This window comes from Bactrocera dorsalis, chromosome 4 (assembly GCF_023373825.1).
Source record: "Bactrocera dorsalis isolate Fly_Bdor chromosome 4, ASM2337382v1, whole genome shotgun sequence".
Lineage (NCBI taxonomy): Eukaryota > Metazoa > Arthropoda > Insecta > Diptera > Tephritidae > Bactrocera > Bactrocera dorsalis.
The window spans coordinates 37,555,103-37,573,350 of NC_064306.1; the positions used below are offsets into that span (position 1 = coordinate 37,555,103).

The following is an 18,248-nucleotide window of genomic DNA, read 5'->3' on the forward strand; positions in this document are numbered from 1 at the left end:
CTTTAGGCTAGACCTCCCAATTTCTAAATGAATAATTATAGAATTGGTATGAATTTGACCTGACCCGGAGCAAAAATTTAACATACCATACGAGTATATGTATGTATATGTATTATATTAATTTGCAAGCGTCAGAGCTAATTGATCAATGCTAAAAGTTGCTCTTGATTTTGCTATTTTCGTTAGCAAATCCGTATGAGCACAAGCGAAAAATTTGTTTCGGTCAAAAAAAATTGAAAAGAGATAAAAATCTCAGCGGGCAACTAGCAAATTGTATCCAACTCGCACGTTGTTGCTGCACAAATGCACAAATTCAAATGTGGCAACATGCTTTAACCATGAACGGAACGGACAATGGACTACATTGGCATCGAATTCGCTCAACCAAAGCCAATAACAGGCGAGTACACACAACAACAACTGCGCTACGGCAATATTTTGCTAGCCACTCGGTGACTCACTATGAGTATACTTATGTAGTACTCGTATATGGTGCATATGTGCCGCTCGCCCCTGAAAAGTTAGCGGATATGTTGGTCTCCAAAGCTGGTGTGAGATTTGTTGCGCTTTAGCTGCGCTGCTCGAAATTTGTGGAAATTAATGGTGTCAGCAATTCAGCGCGCTCATACATAACTACATATTTACATACATATGAATGTAGGGGAATTGCTGTTTTGGTTTTCCGCTTGGGCCCTGACGGCGCTATTTCCATGGGTACGGCGTAACGGTGTTTGTCAAAATGTTGTTGACATTTGGCGATTCTCTTCATGCTGCTGACATTGTGTGGTTTTACATCCAACTGAAGGCGGTGTGCCGGACTTATACGGTGATAAAAAATCTACATATGTATGTGTGTATTCAATGATAGTGAGATATGTCGCTTTAGTAAATTTTTTTTCAGCAGTTTTCAATGTGAAAATTGTGAAAAGGAAGATTGTACGACGACAAGCGCGACGCTTGTCAAATTTGACTATTGTCAAAATTTATTGCCAACAAGTTTGACAATGTCACTTGTGTATATGATATTGATGGTGAATAGATAAAATTTGATATATAGCAGAGATTCGTGAAATGCAATACTAATGGACATACAAAAGTATATAGCTCCATATTTACTTTCACATGTGCTATAGAAAGAAAAAGAGAGAGAGAGAGAGTGCGCGAAAGGAAGCCTTCAAACCAATAATTCCGGTAATTTGTCCGAATTGGTTTCATAAATGATTTATATGTGTTTGTATGTTTGAAATCGTGTGAGTTTTTAATTGTCTACAAGACAACCACCACAAAAATGTTGTGCACTATAATAAAATTGTCCATTAATCATGCATGACTACAACCGTAGTTTCAGTGAAAATTTCCTATATGAAAAAAGAAAATCCGACTGCAATTTTTTAGTGCAAGAAAACCATTGAAATATAAAAATAATTTTTTTGTGGTTTTTGGTTTGCAAAATGTACTATATGTTGCATGATAAAAATGCCGTTGCAAAAAGTTATTGAAATGCGGAAAAAGCTAATAACTGCATAAAATTCGAGCAGCATGTGAGTGATAAATGAAAGCTATGTACGAGTATTAACATTCTAACAGAATTTCATTGATTAAGCAATATTTTTTGTGATGATTCCGAGATTTTCGTAATTCCAAATAAGTTTAGATCAAGTCCGTCTTAAAACATATCCAAAAGTAGCAATATAACATTTTTAGTATATTTTCTCTCTGACAATTCGACATAATATCGATCCATATTCAAGCTATGCTATCCAGAACTTATTTTGACTGAATATTTTGATATTTTTATAGTGAAAGCCAAAAACTAGTTAATATTTGTTGCATCATGGGTTAGACAATGGCGAAAAAGGTGCTAAGTGGGTTGGTTTTGTGATCAAAAGGCAAAAGGTCTCCAGCATGTTCGACACATTTTTAATATGCCGGTCTTGCAATATCCAAAATGAGGTTGACAGAGACTCACTTTAGTTTCGCGAGTCAACTCATTATACTGGTAGTGATTACTCTGCAAAGGCGCTATTTACTGGGAAGGAGTCAACAAAGGTGTTTGTAAATTCTCTGTCGATTGCGTTCAGTACTTATCTGAAGTCTAGTACTGTATGTTGTCGACATAGAAATGTTCTCTTGATGCTTCTGTGAGTTGGTTCAGCTCCAAGTAGGTGACTGCAAGGATGATTTCTAAGAAAAGAATCACCGCTGTTTTTGAACTTAGCAAGGATGAGCTCATTACAGTGAAGAAGCGGGAAAAGTCGTGAAAAAAGTCTCGAAAATATTTTAAGTAGTATTTAAGTAGGTAGGTAGGTAAGAGCGCTGGCTCAATTTTGGGTATTCAAACTATTTGGTGCTCTCAATGAAACTACTTATCTCCGTAATGCTTTTTGTAGATAGATATTCAAGGTTTGATGTCTGATGGATTCCAAAACTTCGTCGGATTTGTGATAGAGCTGGGGCCTCACAGAAAAAGTGAAGAACTGTTTCCTTGCTTCCTTCGAGTTTGCAGTTACGGCACGTGTTATAAGTGGATCATTCCCATTTTTAGCGCATGTTTTCTAAATAGCCAGTATCCCCTTATGGTAGCTGTAAGCCTGTATATACTTTTCCTGGACCTATATAACAAGTCCTTCGTTTTTGTTCTACCATAGTTTGGCCATATCTGTTTCGTTATCCTGCCTTTGGTTGTAGATCCCCATTTGTTCTGCGATGTTTGTTTAAATTGCATATTGAGCTCCCTCTTGATCGTTTCTAGCGTCCATGGTATTGTCTCTGTCTCGAATCGTCTAGAGAGGCTTGAGACTTAGCCAAATCGTCTGCTTTTTTGTTGCCGAAAATGACCCGAAACCCAAATTATGGATAAGTCGAGTTGACCTGCCAACGAGCTTAAGGTCCTTGCTTGTTTTCTACGCAGGAATTGACAAGGCTCTTAGTGCCGCCTGGCTGACTTGGTAAATGGTTGCCTTCTGTATCCTACCACAATTGACCAATAAAACTTCAGAGGCCCTCTCTATGTCCAGTACTTCCGCTTGGAAGATATTAGCTGAGTTAGGTAGAGGGTAAGATAAAAAGATATCAAGCTCTTCGGTGAATACCCCTGTCCCTACACTGCTGTCCATTTTGAACCCGTCGGCATAGATTGAGGTAGAATTGTCATCCCGTACATAACCTCTTTTCCATTCTCGTCTAGAGCGTATTCTCATCAGGAGGTCCCTATTGAAGTCCAACCTGGAACGGATATAGTCTAATTTGCTTAGATTAGTATCGTGCTGGTACATAATTTCGCCATGTCCATAACTCTTCCTATTCCAAGAACCAATTTTCTTAATTCTTATAGCAGAAAGTGTTGCTATTTTGCTTATAAATATGTCTATGGGCAGGTTGGTGCAGGAGCATGCTTAGCGCATCATTTGGATTTGGTAACCACTGTACAAGCTACTATCTGAATTCGATTTAAATTCCTAATTCCAGTGCTCCCTATGTAAGTATTGGTCTTATGACGGTCGTCTACATCCACAGGACTATATTCGGTCTTAGGCCCCAGTTTCTGCTGAGTAGTGTTTTGCACTTGTGATACCTTATATAAGCTCTCTCAATATTAATTTTCCAACTCACTTTGGTATCTACCTCGATACCCAAATACTTCGCTATGGGGGTAGAGGAATTGTAGTACCACCGAGTGAGGGAAGCTAAAATTGGATAGTTTGGTTTTATTCGTGATTAGTATTAGTTTCGTCTTACTAGGGTTAACACCTAGTTCATTTTTCGTGGCCCATTGGTGTCATATTCGGAATGCTCCTTCCATAATCTCAGTGATTGTGGAAGAAAACAGCCCCGAACCCATTATCACTAAGTCATCCGCATAAAGTACTACTTTCACTCCGACACCTTTGAGTTGGAGGAGTGCCTCTGCTTACCTAAATGTTTCGTGGGATGCTATAATAATTTTGTTCATAAGCATCGATTGGAAGGAAACGTCAGAGACTCTTTAAGGGATTTATAAAAAACGTCAGCGTGTCTACATGCGAATCTAAAAATTTCTGCACGTCCTTTTCTCCCCAATAAGCTATGTATTTAACGGGTGATTTTTTTGAGGTTAGGATTTTCATGCATTAGTATTTGACAGATCACGTGGGATTTCAGACATGGTGTCAAAGAGAAAGATGCTCAGTATGCTTTGACATTTCATCATGAATAGACTTACTAACGAGCAACGCTTGCAAATCATTGAATTTTATTACCAAAATCAGTGTTCGGTTCGAAATGTGTTTCGCGCTTTAATTTTGTTCAGCGATGAGGCTCATTTCTGGTTGAATGGCTACGTAAATAAGCAAAATTGCCGCATTTGGGGTGAAGAGCAACCAGAAGCCGTTCAAGAACTGCCCATGCATCCCGAAAAATGCACTGTTTGGTGTGGTTTGTACGCTGGTGGAATCATTGGACCGTATTTTTTCAAAGATGCTGTTGGACGCAACGTTACGGTGAATGGCGATCGCTATCGTTCGATGCTAACAAACTTTTTGTTGCCAAAAATGGAAGAACTGAACTTGGTTGACATGTGGTTTCAACAAGATGGCGCTACATGCCACACAGTTCGCGATTCTATGGCCATTTTGAGGGAAAACTTCGGACAACAATTCATCTCAAGAAATGGACCCGTAAGTTGGCCACCAAGATCATGCGATTTAACGCCTTTAGACTATTTTTTGTGGGGCTACGTCAAGTCTAAAGTCTACAGAAATAAGCCAGCAACTATTCCAGCTTTGGAAGACAACATTTCCGAAGAAATTCGGGCTATTCCGGCCGAAATGCTCGAAAAAGTTGCCCAAAATTGGATTTTCCGAATGGACCACCTAAGACGCAGCCGCGGTCAACATTTAAATGAAATTATCTTCAAAAAGTAAATGTCATGAACCAATCTAACGTTTCAAATAAAGAACCGATGAGATTTTGCAAATTTTATGCGTTTTTTTTTAAAAAAAGTTATCAAGCTCTTAAAAAATCACCCTTTACATATCTGTCAGAGCCGCCAATATCGAATCGTTGTAGGATATAGTTGCCATACAAACTAATCGATCAAATTTAACCATTACAGTCGGTTATAGTAGTTCATGCCTGTTGCCTGGTCAATCCACTCCAAGTACTGACCAATAGTTGACAGCAATAGAAAATTTTGTAAATTTAATTATTAATAAAGACGTCAGCTTTTTTTAGAGTCTAACATTTTAGTTTTCTACAAACATTTCAAACATTTATTTTTGGATATTAGGAACTTTACTGACTACTTCTTTCTTCTAATTAAATAAATTATCAGCTTCACATGTTAAATAACTCGAAAAATAAGTTCACTCATATATATGTTTGGCTTTCGGAGTACTAGTATGTATTATGTTGCACTACTTGAACCTGCTAAGCTATTTGTTTTAAATTTACGCGCTGACATTGATTAATGATAATTTAAGTGGACCACTTCTGCACGCAATGCTCACCAGTCAGTGCAAACTCAAATGCCATCCAGAGCAAACATGGAAGGAATGTGTGTGGAAAAGTGTGGGTGATTGTGCAATAAATGGCTTCAAATTAAGACCACAAAACAGAAATATTAATGCGCTGAAAAGCAAGTGCTCGGCGCATTAGCACAAGAAATCGCCCTTAAGCGCTTTAAACGCAGCCAATAATTGGAGAAAAGTCCGCTTGAGTTGATGAATGCCTTTGCCATGGCATTAAGTTCATTGATGTTTTGAATGTTAACTACTTATGATGAATGTTGAGTTTTGATACACAATTTTCCATTCTACAGCAACTGCAATGGAAAGCCCTTTCCAGCTGTCAATGATGTCAGCGTTGCATTATGAAAGGGTCAGAGCTCGCGCCAAAGTATCTCGGCACAAGTCTGTGCAAAATAGGTTTTCAAATCAAGTTTATTAAAGTTTAAATGACTTCAATTAATGCACACGCGGCATACACTTAAATAATATAACTGCTGCGCATGCGTTAAATTACTTTACAATAGCAAATACATACGATTCATTAAGGGTCGTATTAAATTTGCGCAAATAAGTGATTAAAAACTCAGAAGGGATGGAACGGCCACAAATCGTTTTTATGTTGCTGCTGAGCAAATATTTTAATTCAAGCATAAAAGCCTTTGCCACGACTCAGGCATAATAAATGTATTAAATTTTATATATGAAGTTCATAAACGAGCGTGGTGAGCGCGCGACCGCGTACAATTGGTATTCGCCATTTGATTGTTCGGCCGGTGAGTGTCACGTTTTAGCTCCACTTACTATGTAATGCCCTTAGTCAGTCGTTACAAAGTAGAAAATTTGCTTTAAATTGTAGTAAACAAATAGTTGTCGTGTTCGATTCGTCTTTTCTTTGCTCGCTATATTTGAGTGTTGCTCTCTTGTTAAAAGAAAATTGCAGTTGAAAGCACAAACAAAGCTAACGTGTGGATTTCGAGGCAAACGAATGTGCGTATACCTGATGAAGCCTACCAAGATTGAAGGCCTGTAGCAAATGCCAGAGGACCGCTTGCAAGTAGGAGGAAACTGTTCATAGACACAAAACAGTCAGTTCCCCTATATGGTAGAGAAATCTTGGGCGATACATTAAACGTGAAACATAGACGAAAACTACTTGTTAAGGTGTAGAGGACAGCAGCCAGCAGTGCTGGTGATAAATAGCGTCAACCCAATACATAGATCTACTCGCAAAGCTGCGAACACATCTCTGGCTGTGGAAGAAGGACGAAATTTAACACGTTGAGTACGACGTGACCCACCGGTGGATCACGAACTAAGGTGAAACTGATTACTAAAAGCTGCGACGTCCTCAACGTGTTAAATATACATACATGCCCTTAAGACAACAAGCGAGGAAACAAACACTTAACCTCTGGCAAGATACAAGGAAAGAGCACAAAGGAAGAAGGATCGGAAAAATAATCGAAGATATATGATAAAGATCTGACACAGTAGAAAACACGGCGGCCGATCACGGGTATTTCTGAAAATACCTGTACAGCATTGGAGAAACAGAAAGTCCTGTCTGTAACTCTTGTGTCTAACTAGACGACGCAAACCATACCGTTTTTAAGTATCGACGATTGAAAGAAGCTTGGGGAAATATTAGAAAACAAGCTTTGAAGAAAGGACTAAGTTTGGGTCTAACCAAGCAGTTTATACTCTCGAAACTTGCAAGAATCAAAGTCCGACAAATTCCTTTAGGAAAATATGGGAGTTGAGGGTGGTATTAACCCGATTTTAACTATTATACTCTGTAGCAACATGTTGCGAGACTATAAAACTTATAACCAGCTACAAAAGTGGTAGCAAATTGCCTCCTATGTGGAATATGTACTACATATTTAAAACGAAGGTCCTAGATAACTTGATGCTGTCTACGTCCCTGGACCCAATGGGACCATCTGGGAAACTTTGCCCTAAATTAATGTCGTCCTGTGGCAAGGAAAAAAACCATGATCGAAAGTCATTCAGTCATAATTATACATCAATTGAATTTAAATGTATTCAATTTAAAAGATTCTCCATTTCCTAATTTGGGACTCTTCTTTGGAGGATTGACCTTGATATAACCATTCATTTCCAAGCGACAACCCCATATATTGCCCGCAAAGCCTTAGTGATGACTGTTAAGCCCACGAGGCCTTGTCAACCCACATGAAGGAAGTTATGTTGGCTGCGTGTCGGCTTGGACGCCAGCTGACTACACCAAGTTTGGGTGCCATGACCCAATTAGTCATTCATCTTAAACTACAATAGTATAGAAACTACAAACAGAAATTAAGTTACTGGAAAATTTGATTAGAGAGTTCACGCCTACCTACTCCAGGTCGTCAGGAAAAATCAGGCATGTTATTGTTGTTTCGATACCTATTCCCCGTTAGGCTGGTAAGGGTTAGATAAGTTGTCATCCAACGGTAGGCATAGGAAGCGTGCTGTTTCGACGGGGTTGCACTAAATGAAGGAGGGTGTCAGATGTGTAGGGTTAGCGGAGCATGCTAAAAGGTGGTTAGTGCCATGTAGGGACTCATTGAACGCAGGACATATGTTGCATATATTGGAGGCTCAGCGTCCGTGGCCTATCTGAAACCAGGTGATCAGAGTATGGTACAGCAACCCAAGTAATTATTAATATTTCGTTACCGGACTTTGCCCGAAAAGCTTCTCAGCGGTAAAACAACTGTATAGGACCACCTCCTTTCCATCAAAACACATATTGGTTTATGTACTATGTAACTGTGGTATTTTAAGGCAATCTACCTTAAGTTGGAAATACTCTGATAGATTTGTAATTTGAGATGTTACAGCACCATACAGACTGTAGACTCTAGAGTGGTGAGCATCTTTAATAAATCCATCTATAATTGGTAAGAGCAAGGCTTTTTATGACCGGACTAGTTCAATTTAAGTCATGAATTTCTAACCTTAAATTAATCTCTTTTCTGACTGTTGTGATATATGTATTTCCACATATAAATTCAAATCATTGGGTGAGGTTAGTTCAGTCACACTATTTCAGTTCGTGTGTACTCATTATTGTTTTTTCTCTATTGTGCTTGTTGCCATTGTTTATCTATCTGTTTATTTATTTATTTAACTTACAAAGTCTCATCCAATGTAATCACAAAGGGCCCTCACGGTCCAAACTGAAAGCCGAAGCGGCCTTAATTAATTCTGGTGCGCTTTTGAACTGCGCCCTTTTTCCACATAATTTAATCACAAATGCTTTTTGTTTGTTTCTTTAATTCATTCGTAAATATTCGGCTATTTATTTTTACTCACTCTCCACGTATTCGTTCTTGAAATAATTCTAATTCAATTTCAGCTAATGATTTAGTGCTTTTGGGTATTCCGTTTGGAGTCATATACACATTCGTGTTCGTGCATACTCGTATACATTCGTGCAACATACATATTATTGTCTATGGTCTAGGTCGATTGATTCACATGCTGTTTCGGCCCCAGTGGAGTTTCAACTCAAATGTAAAAGCTTTATTTAGATTCTCTCAATTTGTTTGTGTTCTTTTGCTTGGATAAAATCAAATTTAATGATTTCATCTATTTATAATTGTTGTTGTAGTTATTTCTGTCATTTTGTACACCCACAATTTGTTGAGTTCATCTTTATGATATTTTTTAGATATTCATATTTACATATAAGCAGACTTGTAAATAAATTTATTAATAGTTGTGTGTACTTGTATGAGAAACTTTTTCACTTGACGAGATATCTTCACGAAATGTGGCACATATTATTGTCTAAAGCAAGGCTACAATAACTAAAGAACATTTCGAAATCGAAATTTGTTCATTATTTTAAAATTCTTAATTTGTTCTTCAAAATCTATTTTTGACATGCTTTGACTTTCACCTTTGTAACCATATTCGTCCGATTGATCGTCTGTTTCCGTATCGCAAGCATTGACTCAAGACTCATCTTCAGTAATAATACGTTTCATGACATCCTGGTAGTCGGAAAGCATTCTTTAACAGACGTTAACGCGATGCTGATTTTCGAAAAAATTTAGTAATTTTGGCACCAATTGTGCTCTCACTTTTCTGAGACCCAAATGATCTTTCAAAATGAGTTTAACTGATCCTTCCGATATTCCAACAATGCCAGCAAGATCTCGGACTGCTAATCGTCGATTCTCCAGCACCAATTTCTTTATTTTATTGACGTGTTGATCATCAGTTGATGGCCGTCCTGGACGTGGTTCGTCGTCAACGCCGAGAACCCTCTTTGAATAATTTTTACAAATCGAAATTCCTTGCTTACGACAAAAAATTATTACCGAAGGCCTTTTCAAACATTCTGAACGTTTCGGCAGCAGAGTTTGATTCCGCATACAAAATTTAATAGAACTTTTTTGTTGAATAATTTCACTCATCGCTAAAATCGGCAATTAAGGGATACCAGGTGTAAGAGCTATGAGCTATATATGTATGAGCCTGTCCATTAGTAATAATATAATAATTTAAAACACCGGAAGCTCATCTATCATCGACGGGAGGTACGTTTCTTCACCCTGGAGACAGAATTACGTAAAGCTCATCCTAGACAGAAAGCTTTCGTGGAAATCCCATATTTAGGAGAGAGAAAGACAGGCTTAGGTTTTTCTGCACTGCTGCAGAAGAGCCCTTGATAAAGGATGGGGTCTTAATAAAAATACCCTATGAAACTATAGTCAAGCTTATAATATTCTATCGTGCTTTTGTATGGAGCGTTGGTCCGTTACTAGCAACTTTGCAGTTGTCAGATTCTTCTGGCTCAGGGTAAATTGTCAGACTTTTATTAAGATTTTCCACATCAACAATGTTTACCATTTAATGGGTCGAAACTTCTAACAGAACACTGTTCGATTGGGATTCAAGCGGTAAGATTGAACATCTTCCCGGTAGTTAGTTGCATCGGCTGCTTGGAAAAGATTACAAAGATAATCTAAAAACACTTCCATTTTTTAAACGGGGTTAGACCACCGAAATAACAGCCCTTGGTCGGATAAAATCCGGTTCAATTCCGATTCACTTCCTCTTCAAATATCTCGCCTTTGAAAGATCAAGGTAAAAACAGCTGAGATCTCATAATTTTAGGCATCTAGGTTAAATAGTGGAATTAGGAATAAAGTACTTTGGCAGATATATGTTGGGTTCAGAGCCTTTTTTCGATATGTAGGTGATATCCAACTACATGACTTTTTATCTGGCTTCTCAACGTACATACATAGAGTGTGGTCTACAGCCATCTTGAGGGAGCAGTCATATAACCAAACCTAATAAACATTAAGCCCAGTCGATTATTAGATCCAGGTTAGTTTTTAAAATTTTTTAACCAAAATTTTAACACAAATGAAAAGTGCTTAAAGGGGTTACATGGGTTTATGGTTTTCAAAAAATTTTCAAGTTGATTCGAGTAATAGCGTCGGAGATACATACTTGAACACTTGTGCGTTCGAGGCTAGGCTAAGATTTCTCGGGAACTACTTAACCGATCTTCATGAAATTTTACACATACTCATAACTTTGAGATACTATTCTTAAAGATTTGGACGAAGAATTTTTATTCGAGAAAACTCATGTAAACCCTTGAACCAAAGACCTTACTATAACTTCAATATTGATAGAATATTTAGTCCTTGATTTCCATACATATAATCTACCTTGACCTATGTTAAATTTAATTAAATCTATCAAATACCATATATCCGCAAAATAAGACATTTGTATACTGTTTTAAAAACTAGTTTCAATATTTTAGGAGAATCAACTTTAAACGATTTTTTGTTATGCAAATGAAATGATTTTCAAATCACCAACATTTCATTGGCAAAATTATTTGTTTTCCATTTTGAAAAAGAGTTGCTCGCATCAGCTGTCAATTTATAATAATGAATATAACAAGCTTATGGACTCACTGTTTTTGGTTGTAACAGTACATTAAAAACAAAACTGTTTTGCGCAATTTTAGTTCAAATCACACGAACAAACAATCGTATTGACCTAACGAACTATTTTCGGCAACAAAATCGAAACGAAAAACGTAATAATTTTTGATGGATGGACAGGCAATATAAATAGATTATAAAAATTTGCAAAAAATGTTATTTTTGGATGCGAACTCGTTTGGTAGAAGTGCAAAACAGCAGACAAGAATAGAAATCAAACAAGAACAAGAAATAATAATATAAATAAATTGAGATAAAAATCGTTGCTAGACATTGGAGGTGTTCGAATGAGCTCAACACACTTGTCGACATAAGCATTGCCAAAAATAAAGCCAAAAATAAAGCAACAACCAGTCCGAGCGGCCAAAGCCAAAATGAAAATGAATGGCGAACCAAAAAGTAAAAATTCAACTGGTGCTGGTGTGGCGTGCCAGCAGTCGGCCGCCAACGGCATGACTCACAATTAGACAATTTTAGCGAGACTTTGATGGGGCGCAGGTTGATGTGATGCTTCAGGTGTAGTCCATGCATATCATTACAAATATATGTACATACATACATATGTGTGATTGTAGCGATGGGTGTGTTTAGAAAGTCAGTGTTTCGAATATACCTCTGTGCCTATTTAGACACACATATACTTACATACATACTTATATACAGAGATAAATACAGAAATATATATGTATACGAGTATATGTATAAAAGTGCTTATGCCGCTTCGCTGACTCATGATGCCACCTAATAAAACACATCAGGTTTGTAGCACTCAACCGATTTGATTAACTGTGTGCCAGCGCGATTGTTTGGTCAGCTATATGTCGCTGTTTGTGGTTGCGGTTTTTGAATGCAAAATGTCAAATTGACAATTAATGCGAAATGAGTGCCCAAGCGGTGATGCGCTCATCAGCTTTATGCAGTGACTCTGTTCGATATTGTTGTTGTTAAACTGAAGGTGTGAGTGGTGGACAATGTGATGATTTGAATGGTGGCATGCATTTGGAAATGTTGACTAACGGTATTTACAATAAGTAGCTTTTAATGCTATGTGGTTTTGGGGAGTGTTTGTGCTGTATGTGGGCTGAATAGAGGGAAGTTGGGATTTGTCTTACCTATAAACCAAATAATTATTAAATAGTTGTATCTTGGTGAAATTATTTTTCATCATCGAAAGTTCGTGAGTCGGTCATGTTATATACATATGTTGCTTTGCACTTACTAACATAATTGAGACTGTGAAGTCATTATATTACTAATCATAACTCTATTAAATGTTCCACTGGCGTTGTACCAATAATAGTGGGTCTAAATTGTTCAACGCCTCCAAATAGCTGATATATATATGTATATATACTTATGAGAATTCTTCTCATGTCATATGTATTATTGGATTTGAAGTGTTAGAAATATTACTACACATTTATGTACATACATACTGAATTCATTCCTATAAACTCGTAAAAATACCGAATACATGTCTTGAAAAATTCATAAAAATGCAGAGCCATTACCGAAAGTCTTGTTTTACAAGTGGTTCCGATTTCGAATCAATACCAAGAAAGAGTTTTCTTCCAGCGAACTACTTCAGCAGTCAAAAAGTATCCTCCGGTTGTATTTCTCTCAGAAAAATCTTCCAAAAATATCGCACAACTACTTCTGCTTTTATGAGGTATGCATCCACTCACGCATCCACACTCGCAGAGCTGCTACACAGGCCTTGAGCTCGCTGACAGTGTCTGGGTGCCTGGCCGTAATGGAGTCGCCAGAAACTGAAATGCTGTAAGCTTTCAAATAAAGGCACCGCTATCCAAATTTCAACAGGATGGGAAAGAGCAGAGTTCCACTATCTTCGTTCATTTGGGCGCTGGATTAATCGGTCTCGTGCGAGCTCAGCAAGCGTCTTCAACCAGCACTTGTGGGGTTGCAAAAGCCTTCTTGTTTATAGAGGAATATAAAAGTCTATTGAACTGCTAACCCTAATACTATGTTCAGACCGACACTTAATCACACGATTTCGGCTGTTGTGGTTATCCCACTAATCTTATAAATTGATCAAGATTTCGCCATACAAAAATGACAGTTCCAATCACTTCATTTGAAACTGATCCACGCAAAATCTCTCTGTGCGACTCTAATTTTGCGCCATCTACTTATCAGCATTGCAAGTCTATTACATTATCACAGCTGATTTAGACACTACAAAGGGGAAAAAATGTAAACAAACACATTTTTTTTAAAGCAATGAATCTAATTTCACCTGAAAATCTATTTAATAAATGTAAAAATGCATCCGCTATTTCTATTATATGGAAAATATTTGAAAAAATACGGCTTTTATTTAAAAATACTATATGACAATCTTTTCTTTTGATAAATATTAAGCGATGTGAATTCTTGAATGACAATAACAGCTGTTTTTTGATCTTTCTAACGGCAGTGAGAACACTGTTGGGTTATGAAATGCTTAAATGTAATCTAATCTTTTAAATTTTCAGTCTGAACATGGTATTAGCAACCTTTACATCGCCACACTAACACAAGGAGATTGTGAACCTTATACCCCAATCGATAACGATGGAGCAGACGTTCTATTGCCCGACCATAAATAAGTTCGAATAGCAATTACCCTTCTGGAGAACAACAAAGCGACGGAGGCCGATAGATTGCCGGCCGAACTATTCAAATACGGCAGTGAAGAACTGACAAGGAGCATGCATCAGCTTCTTTGTAAAATATGGTCGGACGAAAGCATGCCCAACGATTGGAATTTAAGTGTGCTTTGCCCAATCAACAAAAAGAGGGACGGCACAATCTATGCCAACTACCATGGGATAAGCCTCCTCAACATCGCATATAAGGTTCTATCGAGCGTATTGTGTGAAAGATTAAAGGTCACCGTCAACAAACTGATTGGACCTTATCAGTGTGGCTTTAGGCCTGGAAAATCTACAACTGAACAGATATACACCATGCGCCTTGGAAAAGACCCGTGAAAAGAGGATCGATGTTGAGCAATACCAAAAGCTTCGCCGGGATCGGTAAAGACTTCTCTGAGCCGTTCGTTACTAAACGAGGTTTCAGACAAGGTCACTCCTTATCGTGCGACTTCTTAAATCTACTCCTGGAGATAATAATTTGAGCAGCAGAGCTATATCCACAACAAACATTTTCACTCTTAGAAGCAAGCAAACATCATCTTTTTTGTAGTACCGCCGTTTCGAATCGCCACTTCTGTACTCCGTTCTTTGAACTCTGTTCCCTGGTCAAAAAGTACATACAGAAGCAGCAACCATTTAGTTGAGTTTGTTCAAAAAAAGAGAATGTGTTACTACCTCATTAAATTGGCGAACTCAATTTGAGTCTATGTGATTTATACGAGGTGCTTGATCGATTCGTCTCTGTCTTGTGACGAATTGGTGATCACTTATGTTAGTTACAAATGTAGGCACGTGCCCTGGGTAGTTTATGTGCCATATTCATAAGTATACCATACTAATTAAAAAAATGTATTTGTTTGAATTTCTATTAATAAAAAAATAACGCGTGATCCAAGTGGAGGTATTTTTTTAAAAGCTTTTTTTCTTTCAAATGTTAATACAAACTCCTCATTAAATTTGAACTTTCTGTGATTTTCTTTAAAAAAAGTAGAGAGCCTCGAAATGGATCACCCTTCATATATTGAATTTTAATGTTGTGACTTCTATATTTTTTAGTTATTTAGGAACAATATTTTTATGATTTAAATGTCTATATATTCCTCATATAATTACTCACATTTTAATAGAACAACTCCATTACTATGTTGGCCATGATGATGATGATGGTGGACGCTACCATCCAGTGCGGATTTCAGCATTTGGAACGCCATCTCTTAGATTCGAGCAAAAGCTTATTTATGAGTTTCAATATGGATTTTAACATTACTACAACAGCAACACAAAAACACAATTCTCATTCACTTTTACGAACTTTTATTTATTTAGTAGATATTCTTTTTAATATATTTGGGGATTTCAATTTATTTTCACTTGAATATTTTAAAATTTTACACTGGATATTTATTATGATAAACTTTTTATTTATTCAAAAATTTTTATAAAAATTTTTAACATTTTTTTATATATTTTATTTTGAGATTTTTGTCTGTTTATTATCAAGCGTTATACTAACTGTTATAACGGTTAGCACTGGAAACTAAATCATAAATACATTTTTAATTTTTTCCACTATTATTTCGCATAAATTTTGAGGTTAATTGAAAAGATTAATACAGATTTGTAGATATTGTCCGTCCCCCCTTCCTCTTTCCGACCTCAAATTGCCCGTAAATTATTTTTCATTTCATTTTTGTTATTTTATCATTCTTTCTAGATATTCATTTTATATGATTTTTTTTTGCTTTTGGAAATTATTTACCCTCGTCTATGACACTATATAGAATTCTATTATATACTATATGTTCCGACATATTATTTAGTACAATTTTGCTCTGAGAACTCAACAATGCACTATTCAGCACAAACTATGTGGCATTATTTCGCTTGGAATTCGGGGCATTTCTTTTAATTTAATTACTCATTTCATTACTTTTCAAAACCATCAACCCTTTCACAATTTTCCATTAACTAATGAGAAGAAATGTGCAGGCTGCCGTCGATCACTTGCATTTCTAAATACATACTTTCAATTGCCGTAAATACATTCTACTCTGAATACATATGTATATCTATATATGTTTGTATAAGTGCATTTCGATTTCTTTATGCAGCAGGGTGAAGCTGTTTTTTATCGCTTAAGGCCATGAGTGCCATTGAAATGCAATTAGAAGCAAAGAATGCAATATTATTGCGCAAAAATACACAATACACGAGCTAATCTCGATTACGGAACAGATGTGTTCCACTTCATTACTTTTACAACAACATCAATCATGTCTGGAATGGAAATTCTTCTGGAATTACAATGTTAATGCTGGCAGCTATTTTAATTATAATAAAAAAAATCAGTTGAAGTTTGATTAGAAATGCGAAAAGAGTTTTTCGACTGCCCAATATATATTGTATTTTAATTGCAGACTATTTTTCACAGAAAAAAATATTTAAAAACCAAAGGAGTCGTTAAAGCGAGGAAGTAGGATTTATGACTCATGAGTTTTCTTTAACTGCTATATAATATATCCGTCAGGTAGGTTAGAATAAACTCATAATATGCTTCATATATGGTATATCATTTCATTATTTCTCCTTCACTATGATAAAAGTGACAGAGTTTATGCTAAGTTACCTTAGTTTGAATTAGTTGTCGTTAATTTTCTAACCGAGATCATACTTGGGACATTGAAAATTTTTCCACGCGCTCTCAGAAGTCCTGAAACGAAAGTTCTCTTATATAGACGAAATATGTTGATCTTATCAAAAATCCGTTAGCTGTACTGACTTTAATGTCCGGTAACTTCCCTGAAAGCCTCGGGAAATGAAAACCATGGTATTTCAACTTACTACTTCGTTTTTTCTTTGACTACTGCGCAGCACCCAAACATAAGCCAATCCTACCCACATTTACTGCAGAGATTTATTTCGTAGAGAACCTCACTAGATCCTTTACAATTAAACCCGGCGAGGACAGCCTAAATTGCAGACAGCCTGGATAGCGCAGAAGCATGCTAATCGCCAGCGGAACTTACAGCATCTATACAAATGGATATACAAGATCAAAAATGGCTAATGGAGTGGAACCCCGAATCTATTATTTGGAGATCGATCTCAGGCGATGAAGTGGAAGTCCGAACCTTTGCTCGTCGATAGATCTCAGGCGATGGAGTGGGAACCCGAACCTATTGCTCGGAGATGAATCTCTGGTGACCCTTCAATCTTACGGAATACTGGAGTATCTTTCAGCCGGAAGTCTTTGTGGTCAGGAAAGCGACTAAGATAGCTGACAACACCGGAAATAACATAAAATAGATCAATATATACGGCAATTAAAGCAATATTCTCTCATCGCATTACGTCAGAGAACGTGCTTAGAAGTAGGGAGGCAGTAGATGTAGCGGCTGCTGAAACATCGCCGCATATATACTGGCTTTCAAGTCACAAAGGATTTCTGAAGAGAAATACCTGAAAAGATTGCCAAAAAGGCATTCGTCTGACTGCGAAATCAGTACTGCAAATACGATATACAACGAAATTTCTGATAGGGTGAGATGGCATACCTTAAGGACAACGTAAGAATACATTTTACTTACACGGTCTTGAAAGGACAACAGAGCCAGTTGTTGGCCTACTAGCATCACATGTGAGCCGGATGGGAATAAGTAACGACGATACATGCAGTCGTTCCCAAGAAAATCGGGTCTTCGTAACCGGAACGGACTAGGATTTAAATCCACACCTGTTTACATATGTCCGCCATTATCTAGAACTCGTCTTATATGTCTAGATCTTAAGGGGCTAGATGAAATATCAAAATTTGAATGTCAAGCCGCATTACTAAGAACCAGTAGGTCTATAGGTGGAATGACAGCCGACCTGACTCGGAAGTTTCTTGCGAAGAAGAACAAGTAACAAGTACTAAAGTTTGTCTAACGATCGGCGAGGTTGCGGAAGACCCAACCATTGTAATAGATCGGTGATGAAACGCAATATTTTTTTTTGTTCTAAGAAGTATTTGGCGGGTATTGTTTGGTACTTTTCGCTTTAAGGCATATGCCTTCAAACCATGTATGGAGAGAGGCCATGGATAAATTGATCCGAAACTCCTCTCTTCGCTTTCTGAGAGA

The 18,248-nt window shown here is 37.1% G+C and overlaps 1 protein-coding gene across 1 annotated transcript in view; it reads right to left on the minus strand.

Annotated features, from left to right (window-relative positions):
• LOC105222216 (uncharacterized) overlaps positions 1-15,483 on the minus strand; it is a 294,428-nt gene extending 278,945 nt beyond the window's left edge. Inside the window, exon 1 of the mRNA XM_049455583.1 lies at positions 15,245-15,483. Coding sequence (XP_049311540.1) covers positions 15,245-15,338 — 94 coding nt within the window. The 5' untranslated portion in view covers positions 15,339-15,483. The remainder of the gene's footprint in view (positions 1-15,244) is intronic.
• Positions 15,484-18,248: the final 2,765 nt, after the last annotated feature.